The sequence below is a fragment of the Orbicella franksi genome, unplaced genomic scaffold (assembly GCF_964199315.1).
Source record: "Orbicella franksi unplaced genomic scaffold, jaOrbFran1.1 SCAFFOLD_249, whole genome shotgun sequence".
Lineage (NCBI taxonomy): Eukaryota > Metazoa > Cnidaria > Anthozoa > Scleractinia > Merulinidae > Orbicella > Orbicella franksi.
Genome location: NW_027670530.1, coordinates 261 through 22,762, shown reverse-complemented (window position 1 = coordinate 22,762; position 22,502 = coordinate 261). Strand labels below are relative to the sequence as shown.

General features: G+C 40.0%; 1 protein-coding gene and 3 long non-coding RNA genes across 4 annotated transcripts; 3 read left to right on the top strand and 1 right to left on the bottom strand.

Moving 5' to 3' along the window:
- The first annotated feature begins 3,635 nt into the window (after positions 1 to 3,635).
- Positions 3,636 to 9,866, top strand: LOC145472531 (uncharacterized). Its single transcript, XM_081454959.1, has 6 exons — positions 3,636 to 4,910; positions 6,664 to 7,007; positions 7,626 to 7,932; positions 8,310 to 8,393; positions 8,973 to 9,106; positions 9,374 to 9,866. Exons 1-6 carry the CDS (start codon positions 4,227 to 4,229, stop codon positions 9,864 to 9,866), a joined length of 2,046 nt encoding a protein of 681 aa, XP_081311085.1. The 5' UTR covers positions 3,636 to 4,226.
- A 400-nt stretch (positions 9,867 to 10,266) lies between these two features.
- Positions 10,267 to 11,924, bottom strand: LOC145472528 (uncharacterized). Its single transcript, XR_014043845.1, has 3 exons — positions 11,872 to 11,924; positions 10,720 to 10,767; positions 10,267 to 10,408 (listed from the first exon to the last, which is right to left on the bottom strand). It is a non-coding gene; the product is annotated as an uncharacterized LOC145472528 (long non-coding RNA).
- Positions 11,925 to 12,028: 104 nt separating this feature from the next.
- Positions 12,029 to 16,818, top strand: LOC145472527 (uncharacterized). The gene is made up of 3 exons (XR_014043844.1): positions 12,029 to 12,325; positions 14,872 to 14,973; positions 16,724 to 16,818. It is a non-coding gene; the product is annotated as an uncharacterized LOC145472527 (long non-coding RNA).
- A 2,773-nt stretch (positions 16,819 to 19,591) lies between these two features.
- LOC145472530 (uncharacterized) lies at positions 19,592 to 22,080 on the top strand. Its single transcript, XR_014043847.1, has 3 exons — positions 19,592 to 19,687; positions 20,551 to 20,644; positions 21,897 to 22,080. It is a non-coding gene; the product is annotated as an uncharacterized LOC145472530 (long non-coding RNA).
- Positions 22,081 to 22,502: the final 422 nt, after the last annotated feature.

Sequence of the window (22,502 nt, the reverse complement as noted above, 5' to 3'; positions counted from 1 at the left end):
AATATTCAGCCTGGGCCGGTTAAACATGGACAGGCAATGTGAGGTGAACAGAAGTATATTTCTTACCCGGCTGCTTGGGATAACTCGCTCTGTTCCTCTTCCTCTTCCTCTTGTTGTGTTCCTTCGTCGTCAGCTTCTTCTGCTACGAATTGCCCCGGTTCCGACTGTTTGCGCTTTCGCGTCGACTTCCCTGAAGTCTCAGTCTTGCGCTTTTTGCTCTTGTTGCCTTTGGCCATTTCCAGACGCGACAGAGATCTGATCTAAACTGGACATTCACTGCGAAAGCCACCTGTACTGTACTGTACTGTTTCTTCCCCGGGAAAGTCCAAATACGGTCAAAAATTGAAGAAAATCCGGTTTCGAAAGGTTTCGAAAGCTTTTCAAAGGTTTCGAAAGGTATCGAAAGGTTTCGAAAGGTATCGAAAGGTTTCGAAAGGTCGCAAACTTTGGAGCCGGAAGTTTCGAAACTATGTTTCCGTTTCATTTCAACTCAGCTGATATGGTTTACTATCGTTGCGCAGTGTTATTGTTGCGTTTATTATTGTTGTGCATGAGATATACCGGCTATGATGCTTCTAGATACTCTCCACACACAGACACACGCACAAAAACAATTCTTGCCTGAATACTTGAGCTCACTAGGGGAATCTCCTCGCTGACTCCCAGGCCTTCTCGTCCCATTGTTACGGCGCAGAATTCTGCGCGGAAACAATAGCTCGTTTGCACTGTCACGCAACAAAAAAATAAATCGAAAACCATCCAGTGGAAAAAGCTATGAAATTATGATGTTATAGAAGATAACTAAGTAAGACACTTCTCCAAGTTTCAGACATGTGCGTTTCCCCAAACCTCAGATATTCGTCGAAATGTTTCGCAGATATTTACAGAGCCTAGTATGAAAACGCCATGTTGGTGTACCTCCGTGGAACACCAATATGGCGGCCGGAAAATAGTGTAAACATCTGGAACTTACTTTGGCTGTCTAGGTGACTGATTATCAGCACTGACCAAACAAGCATTTACATAAGCACTTTTCAAAATGCTCTAACTTCTAAAAAGGCTGAAAATCATGAGATAAGTAAATATTTTTCGACAAGCTCGATCGTAAGCCCTGTCACGCACCTCCATAATCCTGAAATTCAAAATGCTCTGGATTCCAAACGAAGCGCGCTATTGAGCTGTAAAATTGTAAACAGATATAAATACACCGCATCTTTGCCTGACGAGCATAAAAACTTTGCTGGCTCTCTAGTTTTGGATTTTAAAAGGTGATGACGTCACGTGAAAACGATCTATAGATTGTAAAACCTTGGTAACTTAAAGGGTCGACTGGCTTTCTAACAAGCCCATAAAGCCTTTTTCCATTCCGGGGTTTGTTGTGACATTTGCAAAATGAAAACGTTCAACGTTAAGAAACCGTTTGTTGCTCACGGCAAGATCATTTTGTTTGGTCAAAACACTTGAGCGAAAATAAAACATTAACACTTTCTCCCCTCCCTGACTCATGTAGAAGTGGCTCAAGTCGATAAGTGTTGGGTTCGCCGTGCGAGACATCCAGGAGTTCGGAGCCCCGCGCCGACCGTCGAGAATTTTTCCCTTTTCTTCTACATTGCTCATTCTTTTTCTTTTTCTGTCAAGAAACCATTTATCGAAAGGTGGCGTTTGTCTTTCCGTTGCTTGGGTTAAAAAAAATCCTCTGTAGCCTTTACTGATTCCTCAAAATCGATTGTTTTGGAGCTGACAGTAACGCGCAACGGGGACAAAGTTTCACGGAAAATTCACCGCCACCTGCCGTTTGCTAGCGGGTTTCTCAAGAAAAATTCACGGAGACTTTTCCCCGAATCGAATCAGTAAGGCAGAACCGTAAGCATTTTTCTTTCAATGAGGAAAAATCGTTATACCTTACACCTTCCACCTCTCCAAAACAACTAAATCGAAACGCTTTAATTACATCTACAGAATAAATTTTTAAATTTGCAGTTAGTTTTCTCTGTAATACTAAATCATTTCTTTTAATTGATTACCTTTATTACCGATCAAAAACTTCGCCATTAATTAACTGCGAATTATTTTCTCTCGATAAGTGGAGAGACCAAAAACTTCGCCGTTTAATAACTGCGAAATGTTATCTCTGTATAATAGAAAGGACCATAAACTTCGCAATTTAATAGCTGCGAAATATTCCCTCTGTATAATAGAAAGGACCATAAACTTCGCCGTTTAATAACCGCGAAATATTCTCTCTGCATAATAGAAAGGACCATAAACTTCGCCGTTTAATAACTGCGAAATATTACCTCTATGTGACAGAAAGAACCAAAAACTATTATTAAGCCGCGAACTTTTTGTTCGGTTATATATGTAATTTATCGAGTCACATAATTTCGAAAGATCATTTCTCTCTATAGAGCTCATTATGTGCAAAATTTGCGTTTGTCAAAGTACCGTTCACCGAGCGAGGTTTTCACGAGGGGAATCTCGCTAACTCCCAGACCACCTCGTTCCATTGTTACGGCGCAGAATTCTGCGCGGAAACAATAGACTGTAGAACCTTGGTAACTTAGAGGGTCGACTGGCTTTCTAACAAGCCCATAAAGCCTTTCTCCATTCCGGGGTTTGTTGTGACATTTGCAAAATGAAAACGTTCAACGTTAAGAAACCGTTTGTTACTCACGGCAAGATCATTTTGTTTGGTCAAAACACTTGAGCGAAAATAAAACATTAACACTTTCTCCCTTCCCTGACTCATGTAGAAGTGGCTCAAGTCGATAAGTGTTGGGTTCGCCGTGCGAGACATCCAGGAGTTCGGAGCCCCGCGCCGACCGTCGAGAATTTTTCCCTTTTCTTCTACATTGCTCATTCTTTTTCTTTTTCTGTCAAGAAACCATTTATCGAAAGGTGGCGTTTGTCTTTCCGTTGCTTGGGTTAAAAAAAATCCTCTGTAGCCTTTACTGATTCCTCAAAATCGATTGTTTTGGAGCTGACAGTAACGCGCAACGGGGACAAAGTTTCACGGAAAATTCACCGCCACCTGCCGTTTGCTAGCGGGTTTCTCAAGAAAAATTCACGGAGACTTTTCCCCGAATCGAATCAGTAAGGCAGAACCGTAAGCATTTTTCTTTCAATGAGGAAAAATCGTTATACCTTACACCTTCCACCTCTCCAAAATAACTAACTTGAAACGCCGCAAGCGGCTGTACCACACTATTATCAATGACAGCGAGTGCAGAGAATTTAGTGAACTTATTGGTTCTCCCCAATACCACCAGGTCGCTGCCTACAGCTGCATCTTTCAAATCGACTGTTGGTAATTTAGAATTTGACACTGAATGCTGCACCTTCTGTAAATAGTTTGACGCTGCCGTTGTTATTACCGCGTAACTGTACCTATCGTAATTTTATATATATTTTTTATTATTATTCCATATACATCTTTTTCTAAACTATTCATTGATTTGTTTTCTCGCAGATATTAGCCATTTGGCTACTCTGAATTCGAGGTGAAATGGAGGTTATTGTATTGTATTGCACTTGTCATTTTACAGACAGATGCGCTCTGCTGCGCTACTCACTGTATGAATTCGCGAAAAGCAAAATAAATGACTAGCTTTATTAGCCCATCAAGGTTATTTCGGCCAGCCACGTACTCTGTTTATTTGAACTTATTTCTGTTCATCTAATTTCTAATTTCTAACTGAATACCAACAAAGTCGTTGTTGATGCATTGAGTGTTTTCATCGAGGGAAAATAGAAGCCATTCCACTTGTAAACGCTCGTTTGTCTTCTTGGCAATTTTTTTTTGTTTCGGTTTTTCGACGCCCTCCAAAGTGTTAATCATAAAAAGAGTTTATTTTCTTGGGTATAAATGTGTCTTGGGCCCTTGTCAGATCTCGTTTTAAACCGTGCTTGCCAAGCTCGCTTTGGAAAGCATGCAGGAGGACAAAATGCCCCGGAAAATTCACCGCGGCGAACTGCTTGCTAGCGGGTTTACGCAGAAAAATTCACCCCCACGAGTCTGGGACTAGCCGCAGCTGTCAGAAAAGCGGCCAATCTTGGCTCGAGAGAATTATTGTCGGTCACCCTATTGGCTGTACTGAAGACTCTTGGGACATGGATTGGTGAGTTTTTCATCTCTCCATTGTCATTCAAATCAAGAGAGCGACGCGAGGTCTGGTTTTTGATATACCGCCTGATCGCGCGCTCGCAAGCACTTCACAGCAGACAAAATGGCCGAGAGAACAGCCTTCCAGCCGTCGGTGAGCGTTGTAAACTACGATGTCACGTCCAGCGACGACGACCTGAGCGAGATCGAATCAGCAAACGTGTACGCTTCACGCCAGTTACCAGCAGCGCGCTTACCACCAGAATTCTTGGGTCCGTGCTCGCAAAGCGACAGCGCAACGCAAAGCGACAGTGGAGAAGACGTGGAAACGGCTCCGGATATTACCGAACCAGCAGCAAGCCCTTCCCTGCCTTTAGCGGCTAGCATGCCGCTCGAAAAACCCCAGGAGAGACTTGATCAGTCGCTGCGCGCAGCTCACCGAAGTTTCGAAAGCAGCATATCCGAGGAAGAAAGCCAAAGCGCCGCTCCTTCGGCAAAGAGGATCAAGACCGAAGTCGTGGAGATATCTTCTTCTTCTTCTTCTTCTTCTTCGTCGTCGTCGTCGTCGTCTTCTTCTTCTTCTGAGGCGGAGGAAGAACCGGCGGCAAAGGAAGTTGCCGGCAACAAGAGGAGAGCCTACGCTTTAAAAATGGCAGAATTGCCCGCCGAAATGCGCGCTTTCCTGTCCGCCAGCCGCTCTTTCCACACAAGAGCGCACTCACTGGAGCGTTCGACAGCGGGAGTGGCGACTTCGACCTACGAAAAAGCCGAGGAAAGACTGCTATGTAAGTATCTGTGCATTCAAAAAGCAACTGAAAACATTTCTTTTTAAGAAAGCTTTTGACTTGTGGAAATAGTTTTAAAGTTTAGCATAGTTGTTGTAATAGTTTTAAAGTTTAGTGATTTCCATTTATTCATTTATTTTAACTTAATGTAAAGCGCTTTTGAGTATGTTTGTCTAGTTCTAGCGCTATACAAGTCTATTATTATTATTATTATCATTCCGAGAATATTGCGCGTTCGCGGGCGACCTGGTTTTTGAGTCTCTCTTTCTCTCTTCCCTTTCAAGGTTTCCTCGGTCACGCGAAAGGAAAAGATGGAGCCTGCCTATTGACGCCGCAGACATTCGCTGACTCCCGACTAATCGAGAATTATCTGGATTTTCTGCGGGTGAGTCTGTTCTCATTTATTAGCGCTAGATTTTGCCTGCGCACTATTCGAAAACTGGTGAGCGGCCGAAGGTTTCACACATTTCTGGTCGAGCTAGGTGTGAAAAACACGAGGCAAGGATGGCTTCGAGAAGGGAGGGGAAGTCCTGGGAATTAACGAAACATGCGGCGGCCGTGTTTCAGTCATTGATGTTGGACTGGGGCAAAGGGAAGACAACTATTCCCGTCAGAGATTGCGGGAAATCGAATCTAAGTGAGCTCAGCTTGTAAGAATGTCATTTCTTAAGTTCGTCTCGTTTTTAGTCTCTTGTTTGGTACCCGTATTTCCTACTGTGGCGGTGGAGTTTGCCATGCCTTGTTTTTTGGTATATATAAATGACTTTCAAAATAGCTCAAGCCTATTTGATTTTCATCTATTCGCAGATGATTCTAACTTATTTTGTGAACATAAAATTACCTCTGAATTTGAAGAATCCATGAACAATGAGCTAAGTAATGTTCACACCTGGCTCTGTGCTAATAGATTATCTCTTAACATTGATAAGTCGAACTTCGTAATATTCCATCCACCACAAAAGAATGTACAAAGCCTTAATTTTTGTCTCAAAATTAATGATAAGCAATTAAAAACAGAATACTGTATCAAATACTTGGGCATTATGATAGACGCTAATCTTAGTTGGAAAAAACATGTTGATTGCACCGTTAAGAAGTTCGGGAGAAGTATTGCAATTCTTTGCAAAATCCGTCATTATGTAAGTCAAGAAATTTTAGTGACTTTATATTATGGCTTAGTATATCCTTGTCTGATTTATGGACTGATTGCCTGGGGTAATACTTATGAGTCTACTCTAAATCCAATTTTTATCTCACAAAAAAAAGCAGTACGGGTGATGACATTGTCTAGCTTTGATCATCACTCTAGTCAGCTATTCAGGTCTCTGGAGATCATTAAATTTTCTGATCCCGTTGCCTTCGTCATTGCCACTTTCATGTATAGATTTCATAATCAATTGTTACCCTCTGTCTTCCAGTCCTTCTTCACTTAGTTAGATACCGTCCACAGTTACAATACCAGGCATTCTGCAAAACAGTCTTACTATCTTCCCAAAGCAAGAACAAATTATGGAAAATTTAATATTCGATTTCAGGGCCCTAAGATATGGAATGCTATTGATCATCATATAAAGCACTTGCCAATTTCATCATTCAAAGTTAAACTGAAACAGAGCTTTCTCCAAAGCTACTAGTCAATTCTCTTTTTGTTTTTTCACATTAAGATATTATCTCTGTTTTTGCAACGCCTTACCATCATTTATCTGATATTCTTCATTGTTCAGTTCAAATAGAATTTTTTTTATTTGAGGTAATAGATTACGCGTGTAATTTCAGCTTCTTTTCTTCTTTACTTTCTGGTATATATTATATTTTGTATGTGTGTCCGTGTGTGTGTGTGTGTGTGTGTGTGTGTGTATGTGTGATAAAAGATCCATGCATGAATCTCGGGATTTCGTCTTGCAGGAGGAACGACAGCTGTCGCCTGCCACCATATCCAACCACGCCAGTTCGCTGCTGTATCCCCTGAAGTATCTTCACCGCAAGGACTCGCCCCGATTTCACGGCGTGCCCATCATCGGCCAACTGCGCCGGACCGCCACCCTATTGCAAAGACAAGGGGAGATCGACAGGCCGAAGACCATCGAGGAACTGCAAGCCCTCAATCGCTGGCTTGATTGGTGAGTGGGCAATGGAATTAGTAATGATGCAATTTACCCAGTGGACCGATTTGGATGTGTAATGACAAATTTCGGCCGGACTCTTTTCAATTCGTGGTCATGAGTACTTTGCACAATTGAAAAAACCTCGCCTGGTTAAAGTACTTCCAAGTTACCGAGCTTGCGACCCGGGGAGGGGGGGGGGTACTTTGGCAATTTCTGGGTGGGGATGGCTCTTTGCTATCATCACTAAGAGTACAGACGGATAACGTTTTAATTGACGCCAGCCTTCAACAGTTCAACCGACAGCTGTCCAACTGTCAACTTTTTATTGTCTATTATCACGATGGCCTTTTTTTAAGTAGCCAATCAAAAAGCGAGAAAACGTATCGACAATGTTACCGCGTCCTTTCCCTCATTTATTTCCGACATTTGACCGTCTTGGGGTCTTGTTGTTGCGAAAAACAAATTGGCGTCAGTTTCTTACGCGTCTGTACTCTTGTCCATGATAAATTGCCTCCTGACTTTGTCAAAGGGCTTGGGCCCTAAACTTTGACAATGTCATGCCGCAATTTATCGTCGACAAGAGGACAGATGCATAACAAGCCACGTCAATTCGTTCATGGTCTTTCCTCTCAGGGACGAAGTGCTTAGTGCCTTGGCAACGCAGAGGTTGCGATTCGAGGCGGCCAGGTCCAAGAAGCACAGGGCCCGAGAAGCCTCAGACCTCCTGCTGCTTTCGCTGTATTGCCACATCCCGCCCTCAAGGGGCCTGGAAATCAGAACCCTCGAGGTCGTCCAGGAGGGGGAACTCGACAACCCCTTCTCTGCCGGGCAATTCCGCCATCGCAACATCGTCCTCGTGAAATGTTCCGGCGAGGTCGCCATCCACGTGCAGCTGTATAAGACCCGACGTTTCACGGGCCACGAACAGATAGATCTCGAGGTGAGTCAGGTGATTTGACCTTAAAAGCCATCCAGTCACTTGTCGGTGTTCTTCTCCTGCACTTTTTCACGGTAACGATCTTCCCCCCACCCTTACTTACTTTAAATCTGCCCTCAAAACATTCTTGTTTTGGATATCCTACTTCTGATTTATTTCATTTTATGAGAAACTGTATTTTAATTATTTCATTTACTTTAGTTACTTACTGTTATTACAAATATTTTATAGGATTTAACTAATTTATTTTTTATAGCAATGTAATCGCATTGAGTTTTCTTAAATGCGCCCAAAAAACTTTATTATTATTATTATTATTATTATTACTGTTTCTCCTTGTTTCGCTTGCGAACTCCGTTTGTTCTTTGCATCCTTTCCAGGCGGGCAGCGAGCTCTGCCGTCTCCTCCGACAGTGCGTGCAGGAATTCAGGCCGGAGATGGGCCCAGGAAGTCACCTGTTTCTGGTGGGTTCTCCCTTTCCATACGTATACTTTACCCAGCAGAGTATAAGTATAAGTATTACACTCATTGTTTTTCGCCACTTAAAGTGACTTGTGGTGCTGTAGCGACTCACCGTTTTTACCCCTGTATGATGCGCGCCGCGTGTATAATACGCACCCTCATTTTTGACCATAATTTGAAAAAAAAAGAAGAAAAAATCACAAAGAAAACCGAAGGTTTATCTTTGCAAACTTATATTTATTGAGTTAACTACAACTGGAAAATAAGAAGTGAATTTGCAATAACATCTAGAATCATTCGCTAAGGTACAACAGTTCTTGATCTATTAATTAATTGAACTTATTCACAAACGACCTATTTTCCTGTTTATATTATTAATAAGTAATCATACGGTTTTTCTCGTTCAATTTGGAATTAATTTGCACTCGAGCAAATTAATTCCAAATTGAACTCGAAACCGTACCATTACCTATACTAATTTCGCGAAAAAAAAAAAGTGCGCATTATACACGGGTAAATACGGCGTAGTACTGTAGCTGCGTTCCGGTCAGGTCATAACTGCACGCTTTTGCCACTTTCAGAATGCCAATGGCCAGCCATTCTCCAGCAGTGCCTTCTCTCGCCACATCAAAGGCCTCCTGATGAGGTTGACTGGACGTGCGGTGAGCATCAACGGACTGCGTTCGGCCTTCCTGACCTGGGCTTACGGCCAAAGGTGGGTGTATTCTCGCCGGTGAGCGATGTTTGAAAAAAAAGTAAATAATGATCGAACGTCCAAGACTGACAATACTGCAAAGGCTGACACCCCGTAGTTTATTAAAAGCGATATTTTGGCTAGCCAGAGCAGCCTTCTTGAGGTCTAGATGTTACTTAATGATGAAAATGAGGTCACAATTATGTGACTTAACCGCTCTGTGCAGGTTACAAGTTAAAAGACCAAAACAAAACATCGACTTGACCCTGTACTGTTTCTTCCACACAGCGAGTGCAACGACCGGATGAAAGAGAGTCTCGCGGCTGCACTGAGGCACTCTCGTGAGCAGGCCCAGTCTACCTACGATCGCAGGACAGCCAACCAGAAGAAGGCCCTTGCGTTGGAGCTGGCCCGGAGCAGGGCCGAGCAGCAGGAGGGGGGAGGGCAGGTTGACCCCACCCAGGACGACGAGACGGCAGGCCAGCACCAGGCTGGAGACTTTGTGGGTCTGGTGGAGGAAGAGAGCAGCCTGCAGCAACCGAGAGTCTTGTTGGGACGCCTCCATTCCTTCCTCGCCGACGGTCAAGCCTCCCTGCTGTGGTACAAGCCGGTCGGTGCAGGTCTGTACTGCCTGGAGGTGGACGGAAGCCAGTGGGTGGAGTCAGTTTCCTCCCTGGTGCCAGTGAAAGTCCGGCCGGCCAAGGGAAGAAGCAACTGCTACAGACTCTGTACCAGCCTGCGGACCATCCACAAAGCAGTGCACGACAGCAGGCCCTGCTGAGCTCGGAAGACGATAGCTATTTCCATTGAAAGGCTTTCCCGCATGGCCGCAGAAAAGTTGACGGCCGCTTTGGCCCCGCTAGAATTTTCCATTCCATATGTTATTTATTTCAGTTTTTAGGACTTGTTTGTTTGTAACTATCTTCGGTGGGTGTCGTTATTGAGATTAAAAAAGTTCTAGAAGAGAAAAGTCTTTGTCATATTTCAAAGAAATGGGAGGGCAATTAGACAGTGCCGTATTCAAGCCACCTTTGCTTGCTCTTGACAAAATGTAGATTCTTGCCACGGTCTGAAAACGAGCAACGTCTTGTATCTACCGAGTAAGGTCAACCTCGGGTTAAACGTCGGGCCCCGTCTAACCCTAAGATCATCCTCCCCCCCCCCCCCCTCTCCAAGAAATCCACAAAAGACAAAGAAACAGAGAAATGATCCTAAAAAAAACCTTTATTATTATTCTCCGGATTTAGTTCTAGGCAGACATTCATTCATTGGTGCATTCAAGTCCCAGTACAAGGCACGAGTCGTCTCGGCCAAAGACAGCTGCTGCAAGTGGAAGGAAATGAAATGAAATGAAATTTCATTCAATGAAGAAAAAATTCAAACCCTCCCTTAAATCCCCAGTGCTTCAAACAATACCCCCCAAAGTCCCTGAACCAACATTTAAACCAACCCCCCCCCCCAAAAAAAAAAAACTTCCAGCAATCACTAGAGAAATTTTTCTGCCAGTTTTCATTGTTAAATCCATCGGCTCAAAAACAACGGTATTTCCATTCCTACGTGCGGAATTAGAATTCTCAAGCTCCTTCACCCTACTTTTCCAACGGCATGATTTGTTGTCTCTACAGCATACCTACCGACTTAGATTGGGCGCGCCGGTCTCTTCATTGTAGCGTAGCCGCAACCTGCAAATGAAAGAAAGACCGCTGCAGCCCTTGTTGAATAGAGAGTTTTTCACGTGGATGTCTTCGTAATAACCATAATAATAACGATGACACTAACTATGATAATAGCTACTTGTGCAGTGCCTATCCAGATGTGTTCCAAGCAGAGAGCTAAAAAGAAAGTTCTCCGAGATAAAAGTACGGAGAACAATGATAAGAAATGAAATCAATTAGAAATACGAGATACGAGATACACTGAAACATGTAAAAAGCAAAGCATTGGATCAAGTCTAACAATCAAAACAAGTAAATTGGAAGCTGAAGAATCCGGGGTTCGGTTGCGGTCAGCTTTTATTTCTGTAATATCCCTTTCATAATTTCATAGTATCATTTCTCTAATTTTCATTCCATAATATCATTTGGCAAGGTTCCGTACAAAGAGGTTGCACACCAAATCATACCTGGGTCTGCATTGTTGACAAGTTAAAACACTCACAAAAGAAGACATTCTTACTTCATCACATATTCTGATCATGTCATGAAATTAGAAATCATAGAAATGATCACTCCACCAAAAAGGGGGAAGAACACATTCTTACTCAATTCAGTTCAAAATTTCTTACTTGATTAATTTAACAATTGCTAATTTCAGCATTACAAATTTCTCCAAGTTTTTGAGCGCTCCATTTTTAGCTTTTCATCAAGTGGCCCCAGTTAGCTCTTAGCTCGGAGCTTAATACTTGTTGACACTTAAATCAAGTTTATGTGTGTATGTATGTATCATATCATGATGACATATGCTTACATGATCAAAACCTAGTGCGGAATATCCCCAAAACAATCTCTTATAATTAACCACATCGCTGACAAGAAACAGACAAGATATAACTTCATGACATATCACAAGTGAATTTAATAAAAAGTGCATTTCATTCTTTCAGCAGGTTTTAGCCATGGTAAATCCTCCAGTTGTCATTTCTATATTTTTAAATAGTTGCAACTGAGATAAGCTTCATCGCCCTATTTACGATAATCGACTCCCAGTGTCTTCTTAGATTGAATTCACTCAAAACAACACACTCGCTAACGCTGGCTACCTTAGAACAAAACCACCACATCACTTACCAATATGCTCAGTTTGTTTGCAGTTTCAATTATTCACCTCTGCCTTCCAAAATGTGGCGCACTCAACAACATGGAACCTAGTCTCCACTCCTTCTTGTCGCCTGACCCCCACCCCGACCCCCACAAAATCAATCTCTTTTACTCTCACTTTCAACACTCCGCACTCAAAATGGCCTTCTCGTGTACGCGTCAAACGCGAATGTGGAGGGCCCAGAACATTACCCACAGTTTCCCGACCCTCCAAACGCCTCCTATCAAAAGATACAGCCCCCGCAAAATTTTACTCTGCCCCCCTCCCCTCCCTTCCCTTCCCTCAGTTTCTTCCACGCATGTCAGTCACAAACCGCTCTGCGAAGGCCGCCATCTTGGACACAAAGCTGCCTGGAGGATTCAAATTCACCCACTGCCCGTCCATTTCACGCCAAACACAGCCTGCTTCATTAACTCTGGATTGGTAAGTCCATTGTTGGAACACTTTAACACCTATTTTTCCTACCCGTCGCTATTTATCGACTTCAGTGCTACTTTGGAATCGTTCGTTGTCACGGCTTTCGATATTATAACGGCGCGCCCGAAAGCGGCCAAACTAAGAAATCTATTTCTCGCCATTTCATTGCACACAGATTATTATGCTAATATATATAGGACAAACTCTGTTGCAGGACTGAAACTAGCAACAAACAGTCATCATCCCCTCCTCAGAAACTGGAACTTTAGTGAAATGGCTGCCCAAATTGACAGTGATTTCGTCTTTTATTGATTTTATTCCTATCTCTTTGGCATCGTTTCACTTTTCTGTTATCTTATTAACATTTTTTACACGGCCCCATAACCTATATCAACTCTAGAACCCATCGTCTTTAAACACAAGATGTTGTTGACATCACATTCGGTTCTAATTCATTCCTATGGATATTTCATTCCATCCTGTTATTTTTAGTAAGTATTGTCAAGTACACACTTAACTATACATGTACTCCTTACATCTCTGTCTCTTTAAATTCAAGTGTTGTACTTCTAATCAATTTAAAAAAGAATTAACTTCGCATTTCATTAGTCTCTATCTTTACTGATATTTTGATGGTTTATATCTATTTATCTTGTTTTGTTTTGTATATTTACTCTTGTACCAAGTTTATGATATCTATGTGTACCAATGTATTTGTTGTGCCTCTTTCCTGACTCTCACATTTTTAATTATTATAATTACGGTCACCCAACTAGTTTAGTTTTTTAGTTATTTTGGGTGTCCCACTACTGTTTATTTATTTATTTATAATTATAATCTTGTAAATTCTTTTAGTTGTTTACAGTAGTAGAAATAAACTGTTGTTGTTGTTAAAATAGTCACTATTTTAATAATAATCAGTACAGTGGAACCTCGATTTAACGAAATTTGTTCGTTAAATCGAGGGTTCGTTATATTGAAAACCTCGATGTAATGAATTTGAAGGGGAAACGACCAAAATGTTCGTTATATCGAGGTCATAGTTAATGATTGATTTGTAACACAGGTGACTTCTGTCATACAATTCAATGCAATTTTCGTCACCCAGAAGTGCCACGTTTTGAGATGCAATTCATCGAGCATGGTGGCTTTCAGTATCAATTATTTTCACTTTTGAGCAGACGCGCAGCTTTTGTGTACAAAAGAACGACACTTTCAGAGTAGCGATTTAAAAATGTTGCAACATAGAGGTTATACAGAAAATTGTCTATGTAAACAAGGAAATGGGCTTAGTGTTGTTATGTTGCACTACCCAACATATCCGGATTTCAAAGAAGATAGAGCAGAAGTTAATTGATGTCGCAATACTATAGTGCCAATGTCTATGACATATAATAAGCCATTGACTGAAAGATTGATGTCTCTTTACCATAAGGATTACAAGGATTTGTTGACTGTTGATCTGTTCAACATTTATCTTCCATTGGGTGTTGACATTGTAATTCGTTATATCAAGGTAGATTTTACGTCTGGGCTTCCTGATTATGTTCGTTATATCAAAGAATTCGTTATATCGAGGTTCTATTCCATACATTCTACTCTAACTTTGGCAGGGACGTAGAATATCGTTCGTTATATCGAGGACTTTGTTAAATAGAGGTTTGTTTAATCCAGGTTCCGCTGTATTTTTTTCAGTGGGAAAAAATGTCCCTTTCACACAATTTTTTGAAATCTCTTTCCGGCAAAAAAAAAGTATATTAATGGATTTAAAAAACCTGGCTACGATATTTTGACTAGTCGGTACATTTCTGATAATTTCTTATACATTTCTCACGAATCATATCGTTGGCGTGACTTGACCTGCATTGTGTGACCTCATAAGTGTAATCTGAGCACACTAGGGGAGTTTACAAAAGCATGGCTTAGCTGTCCCCTTAAAAAGAGAAGGGTACTGGTTAAATTCATGGCTGTCGGATGAGAGAAAATCAAGTTTCCATTCTGACCACCTGAAATGGGATTGAACCCTACCCCTGACTGGCCTAGAAGGGTGGATTTTGAGTAATCTCAAGTCGCTGAAGGATAGATTTGAAGATTGGCTCATTCAGTTAGGGTGGATTCACGATGAAAATGACCCTACGCAATCTCAGGGCAAAAATGGTTGAATTCTATTCAAGACACTAAGTAGAACCACAGCGAAAGGTTGTGAATTCATTATGCAATTTGCTGTTGTTGTTGTTGTTGCTGTTGTCTACCAAACCAAGAAAACTGCGATGCACATGTATAGTTAAGTGTCACTACTGGCTACTGGCTTGTTAAACCAGCAGGATGAGAGCTTGTCATTGGATCCAAATTTCACCAGAAAACATAGACTTGACTTAGTTTTGAAGAGACCTTGCTAATTAAAAGGGCAAGCTAGCTTTGTTAATGAGCGCACACAGTTCCAGAACAAAAGTCTGCTACTAAGGTAGATAATAATAATAATGCCTAGTGGCTAACACAAATTGTTGTGAAAATTAACCATTCAGGTTATTCATTATTTCCTTTTCCTTCAGATATGCTCTAAGGATTGTCAAAAGTGCCACAGTTTTATATCAGACTGACTACTCAGGATGTGACTACTGTAAGTGACTGCATGTGGATACCTTGCTACTTAGGTACGTAGATACATCTGATATCTGGCCAATCATTTAGTCAGACCTCATCTAAATGGACACAATTAATTAAACACATATTCACTGTTAAATACATGTAATGTAACTGCTCAAAAGCAAGATCAATCATTTATACCAAAGGCATTGAAAACTCTGAAAATTACTTCATTAAGGGAGGATGGAATAAGTGCAAATGATGTCAAAAAGCTACAACAAGCTGGATTTCACACCATCGAGTCAGTAGAAATAAATAGTACAAATAAATAGGCAACTTGCAATTGAAAAAAAAGGGAACTTCCCCTTGGTAAACTACAGTAATTTGTTTTGTTAGTAGCAGTAGCCCCAATGCAGACTGGAGTGAAATTTGCTTGTTTGCGCAAAAACAAATTACATCATCGCAAAGCAAGTGTAGAAGAGACGATTTGCTTTTTCCATCGTTTGCCATGGCTGGTTTCAGTGTCTAGTGAAGGTCAAAATTCAACGGATGGAAGAGTGCTCTGAAGCCAAGATCCATAAGAGTAAGCCAGAACTAAGCAATGTAAATGCTGACTATTTTTACTCATCGGCAGAAATATTCGAATCAGTTGCCAGTCGCACGGAGTTTGTTTGTTGTGGGAAATAGAAAGAAACTATCTTGGGATGGAGCTGTGAGATACTGAAGGGGGGATTTATTTACACTAGGAATATTCTTTGTCAAATTATAGCCAGTATTAGCAAAGAAATTGTTAAAAGCATCAGCCATAGACTTAGGATCAATAATTTCAACATCGTCAACAAATAATTTGGTGGGGGTGGAACCAGATTTGGATTTGAGATTAACAAGATGTCTTATCCCCTTCCAGACTTTCTTAGAATCAGACATATTTACCTGGAAATAATTATTATAATTATTGCTTTGACTTACTTTTAATAAGTGATTAATTTTATTTCTATAAAGCTTGAATCTAGTGTGGTAATATACAGAGTCAGCTGAAACATACTGCTTGAAAAGTTTGTTTCTTATGTTGATTGAGACCCTTAAAGCAGTGGTTATCCATGGCTTAGATTTCATTCTTAATTCACCTTTAGAGAGTTTTATGAGAGGGATATGAACATCAATTATGTTGAAAATTCTGGTATAAAAAGAATCAAACATTACATTAGGATCAGGATCGGCATGCAAGACACCTCCCCAATCACGTGACTGCATATCTTGAATTAGAGCAGATTCATCAAAATTAGAATAATCTCTTTTGTAGATCTTAACATTGTTAGGTAAAGAAGTGAGTTTTTTGATAATAACGAGATTAGGTAAATGATCAGTAAGATCATAAATAATATTCCCACTTAAGGTGAGGTGTTCCAAAGAATTGAAGAAAATGTTGTCAATTAAAGTTTGTGAGTGGTCAGTAATTCGAGTAGGTTGTAAAATATGAGGTTGAAAGTTGAAGGACCCCAAAGTATTTAAAAAATTACCTGTATCAGGGTGAGAATCCATTTTAAGAAGGTCAAGAATAAAATCTCCTAAGATGATGCAAAATTTATTCTCCCTATCAATCTTTTCAATAGTGGAGTTCAGAAAATCCATAAAGTTTTGCATGTTACCTTGAGGATGCCGGTAAATAACACCACAGATCATGTTACGTTGAGATCCATTTTGCATATCTACCCACAGAGCCTCAAAGTCAGTTGTCGAAAATGTAAGTGGACATTTGCAGCAGTGCTTGGTAACTGTTTGCTAATCAAATGTGCAATGATTTTGATATGTTCGCAGGCTCCTTTTCACATATGAACTACGGGGAACATAAGCAACTACTGATCAGGCAGAGATCTGGAGAGATGAGGCAGGAACAGCAACATTTCCAAAGGTGTGTGTATTCCTCACTTCTTGTGACAGTTTATGTCAGATTTGTTGGTTTTTTATATTGCTATTTTGCAACCACAAGAGATCTCAGTTGTGACATGTCTGTGACAGAGACACATGTGCTGGTAAACTGGCTTGAAGGTTTTTGTTTCTTTGTGCCAAGTGGTGCACTTTTAAAATGAACCAAGTGCTTGCTCTCTTATGAAATTCTAGCCATGTCAACAAACCAACTAACAGAACATCCCTTCATTCAAAGAAACCATCCCTTAATTTTGACAAGTCAAATGTTGTCTGATGTCACCCAGTGGGAAGAAAAATTCCCCGGTTAGTTATGTTATCTTTGGGCATGTCTCATGTTAAATTTTTTAATTTCAGTACTTTTTTCAGTGGAAAAAATGCTCCTTTCACACAAGTTGTTTTGAAATCTTTTTTCCAGCAAAGAAGGTACATTAATGGATTTAAAAAAACCTAGCTACAATATTTTCCAATAGTGGAGTTAAGAAAAAGACCCCCGTTCAAGTTATATCACAGGCGTATAAACTCACTCATAATCTGCTCATTACTACTGGTAACTTAATGTACTTGAAAGTAATCTTGGCAATGAAGTTGGTAGCGTTCACCCCTGGCTATGTGCAAAATAAAAACAGTCAAATGACAAGTCAAATGTTGTCTGATGTCACACAGTCAGAAGAAAACTTAGCCTCGCTAATCATGTTATCTATTGACAATCATTTGTTGACTCAGGAATTGTCTATTGCAAACCTAGGAGTTTATATTAATATTAAACTTTGACTTAGGTGGACATTTGCAGCAGTGCTTGGTAACTGTTTGCTAATCAAATGTGCAATGATTTTGATATGTTCGCAGGCTCCTTTTCACATATGAACTACGGGGAACATAAGCAACTACTGATCAGGCAGAGATCTGGAGAGATGAGGCAGGAACAGCAACATTTCCAAAGGTGTGTGTATTCCTCACTTCTTGTGACAGTTTATGTCAGATTTGTTGGTTTTTTATATTGCTATTTTGCAACCACAAGAGATCTCAGTTGTGACATGTCTGTGACAGAGACACGTGTGCTGGTAAACTGGCTTGAAGGTTTTTGTTTCTTTGTGCCAAGTGGTGCACTTTAAAATGAACCCAAGTGCTTGCTCTCTTATGAAATTCTAGCCATGTCAACAAACCAACTAACAGAACATCCCTTCATTCAAAGAAACCATCCCTTAATTTTGACAAGTCAAATGTTGTCTGATGTCACCCAGTGGGAAGAAAAATTCCCCGGTTAGTTATGTTATCTTTGGGCATGTCTCATGTTAAATTTTTTAATTTCAGTACTTTTTTCCGTGGAAAAAATGTTCCTTTCACACAAGTTGTTTTGAAATCTTTTTTCCAGCAAAGAAGGTACATTAATGGATTTAAAAAAACCTAGCTACAATATTTTCCAATAGTGGAGTTAAGAAAAGACCCCCGTTCAAGTTATATCACAGGCGTATAACTCACTCATAATCTGCTCATTACTACTGGTAACATTAATGTACTTGAAAGCAATCTTGACAATGAAGTTGGTAGCGTTCACCCCTGGCTATGTGCAAAATAAAAACAGTCAAATGACAAGTCAAATGTTGTCTGATGTCACACAGTCAGAAGAAAAATAGCCTCGCTAGTCATGTTATCTATTGACAATCATTTGTTGACTCAGGAATTGTCTATTGCAAACCTAGGAGTTTATATTAATATTAAACTTTGACTTAGGTGGACATTTGCAGCAGTGCTTGGTAACTGTTTGCTAATCAAATGTGCAATGATTTTGATATGTTCGCAGGCTCCTTTTCACATATGAACTACGGGGAACATAAGCAACTACTGATCAGGCAGAGATCTGGAGAGATGAGGCAGGAACAGCAACATTTCCAAAGGTGTGTGTATTCCTCACATTCTTGTGACAGTTTATGTCAGATTTGTTGGTTTTTTATATTGCTATTTTGCAACCACAAGAGATCTCAGTTGTGACATGTCTGTGACAGAGACACATGTGCTGGTAAACTGGCTTGAAGGTTTTTGTTTCTTTGTGCCAAGTGGTGCACTTTTAAAATGAACCCAAGTGCTTGCTCTCTTATGAAATTCTAGCCATGTCAACAAACCAACTAACAGAACATCCTTCATTCAAAGAAACCATCCCTTAATTTTGACAAGTCAAATGTTGTCTGATGTCACCCAGTGGGAAGAAAAATTCCCCGGTTAGTTATGTTATCTTTGGGCATGTCTCATGTTAAATTTTTAATTTCAGTACTTTTTTCAGTGGAAAAAATGCTCCTTTCACACAAGTTGTTTTGAAATCTTTTTTCCAGCAAAGAAGGTACATTAATGGATTTAAAAAAAAACCTAGCTACAATATTTTCCAATAGTGGAGTTAAGAAAAAGACCCCCGTTCAAGTTATATCACAGGCGTATAACTCACTCATAATCTGCTCATTACTACTGGTAACATTAATGTACTTGAAAGTAATCTTGGCAATGAAGTTGGTAGCGTTCACCCCTGGCTATGTGCAAAATAAAAACAGTCAAATGACAAGTCAAATGTTGTCTGATGTCACACAGTCAGAAGAAAAATAGCCTCGCTAATCATGTTATCTATTGACAATCATTTGTTGACTCAGGAATTGTCTATTGCAAACCTAGGAGTTTATATTAATATTAAACTTTGACTTAGGTGGACATTTGCAGCAGTGCTTGGTAACTGTTTGCTAATCAAATGTGCAATGATTTTGATATGTTCGCAGGCTCCTTTTCACATATGAACTACGGGGAACATAAGCAACTACTGATCAGGCAGAGATCTGGAGAGATGAGGCAGGAACAGCAACATTTCCAAAGGTGTGTGTATTCCTCACTTCTTGTGACAGTTTATGTCAGATTTGTTGGTTTTTTATATTGCTATTTTGCAACCACAAGAGATCTCAGTTGTGACATGTCTGTGACAGAGACACGTGTGCTGGTAAACTGGCTTGAAGGTTTTTGTTTCTTTGTGCCAAGTGGTGCACTTTTAAAATGAACCCAAGTGCTTGCTCTCTTATGAAATTCTAGCCATGTCAACAAACCAACTAACAGAACATCCCTTCATTCAAAGAAACCATCCCTTAATTTTGACAAGTCAAATGTTGTCTGATGTCACCCAGTGGGAAGAAAAATTCCCCGGTTAGTTATGTTATCTTTGGGCATGTCTCATGTTAAATTTTTTAATTTCAGTACTTTTTTCCGTGGAAAAAATGTTCCTTTCACACAAGTTGTTTTGAAATCTTTTTTCCAGCAAAGAAGGTACATTAATGGATTTAAAAAAACCTAGCTACAATATTTTCCAATAGTGGAGTTAAGAAAAAGACCCCCGTTCAAGTTATATCACAGGCGTATAACTCACTCATAATCTGCTCATTACTACTGGTAACATTAATGTACTTGAAAGCAATCTTGACAATGAAGTTGGTAGCGTTCACCCCTGGCTATGTGCAAAATAAAAACAGTCAAATGACAAGTCAAATGTTGTCTGATGTCACACAGTCAGAAGAAAAATAGCCTCGCTAGTCATGTTATCTATTGACAATCATTTGTTGACTCAGGAATTGTCTATTGCAAACCTAGGAGTTTATATTAATATTAAACTTTGACTTAGGTGGACATTTGCAGCAGTGCTTGGTAACTGTTTGCTAATCAAATGTGCAATGATTTTGATATGTTCGCAGGCTCCTTTTCACATATGAACTACGGGGAACATAAGCAACTACTGATCAGGCAGAGATCTGGAGAGATGAGGCAGGAACAGCAACATTTCCAAAGGTGTGTGTATTCCTCACTTCTTGTGACAGTTTATGTCAGATTTGTTGGTTTTTTTATATTGCTATTTTGCAACCACAAGAGATCTCAGTTGTGACATGTCTGTGACAGAGACACATGTGCTGGTAAACTGGCTTGAAGGTTTTGTTTCTTTGTGCCAAGTGGTGCACTTTTAAAATGAACCCAAGTGCTTGCTCTCTTATGAAATTCTAGCCATGTCAACAAACCAACTAACAGAACATCCCTTCATTCAAAGAAACCATCCCTTAATTTTGACAAGTCAAATGTTGTCTGATGTCACCCAGTGGGAAGAAAAATTCCCGGTTAGTTATGTTATCTTTGGGCATGTCTCATGTTAAATTTTTTAATTTCAGTACTTTTTTCCGTGGAAAAAATGTTCCTTTCACACAAGTTGTTTTGAAATCTTTTTTCCAGCAAAGAAGGTACATTAATGGATTTAAAAAAACCTAGCTACAATATTTTCCAATAGTGGAGTTAAGAAAAAGACCCCCATTAGTAATGTTATTTTTCGGGCACGTCTCATGTTAATTTTTTGATTTCAGTACTTTTTTCAGTGGAAAAAATGTTCCTTTCACACAAGTTTTTTTGAAATCTTTTTTCCAGCAAAGAAAGTATATCAAATGGATTTAAAAGAAACTGGCTACAATATTTTGACTAATCAGTACATTTCCGATAATTTCTAATACATTTCTCACGAATGATATCGTTGGCGTGACTTGACCTGCATTGCGTGACTTCATAATTGTAATCTCGGCACACAAGGGAGTTTACAAAAACATGGCTTAGCTGTTCCCTTAAAAACAGAAGGGTACTGGTTAAATTCATGGCTGTCGGATGAGAGAAAATCAAGTTTCCATTCTGACCACTTGGAAATGGGACTGAACCCTTGAAGGGTGGATTTTGAGTAATCTGAAGTGGCTGAAGGATAGATTTGAAGATTGGCTCATTCGGTTAGGGTGGATTCACCATGAGAATGACCCTACGCAATTTCAGGGCAAAAATGGTTGAATTCTATTCAAGACACTAAGTAGAACCACAATATGCAGTCCATAAATTTAGCACGTTTTTGTTTGATGAGTGAAATGTGCTTAGATCATGTATTACACACAATTGTGTTTGTCCTACACATAATCACAAGTACTCTGAATGAATTCTGTCGTTGATGTTGTCAGTTTTATTAGCCCTCAAAGGGCTATAATATAGAAGTGTCTTATTATTGCGTTTTTTTTTGCAGAATTCTCAAAGGAAAATGCTTAATGACGCAGCCAGCCAAGGGAGTGAGACTTTGATGGAAAAGAACAGCACAGAGAACAACTCCCGAGACTTTTGATAACATTGCTAGATCGGATATTTTTAGCACTACATTAAAATTCCCAAAAGAAATGAGATAGTCACTTTTTATGTTTGTTTATTGGTGTTAAGCCCATTTTCGATTACTCACTTCTTCAGTCAAAACCTGACTAAAAGCCTGTGTCCTGCATGTTGAGGGTTGCTTTTCCATGTCCCTTCAGCCTATGGCTAAGCAACAAGACTCGGTCGTATCTCAAAAATACAACAGACATCATTAACTTCCGAGATAATGTGCAATATAACATGCACTCAATATTCTGGTCTTTCAGGCTCCACAAAATGTACATACTCGCTAAGCTCAGTTGCGCTTCTTCACCTTCGGTTTCCAAATGAGCATACATATGATTGGTATATCATTTTATTTTCTTTTTTTAACAGCAATTTTTGTATATCTTTGTCGTTAAGTACGGTGGCTACTAAATTGAAAGGTCTTTGCGCCAGATTAGGCCCATGCGGAATAAGTAGATCTTCGCAAACGCTATTTCAATCG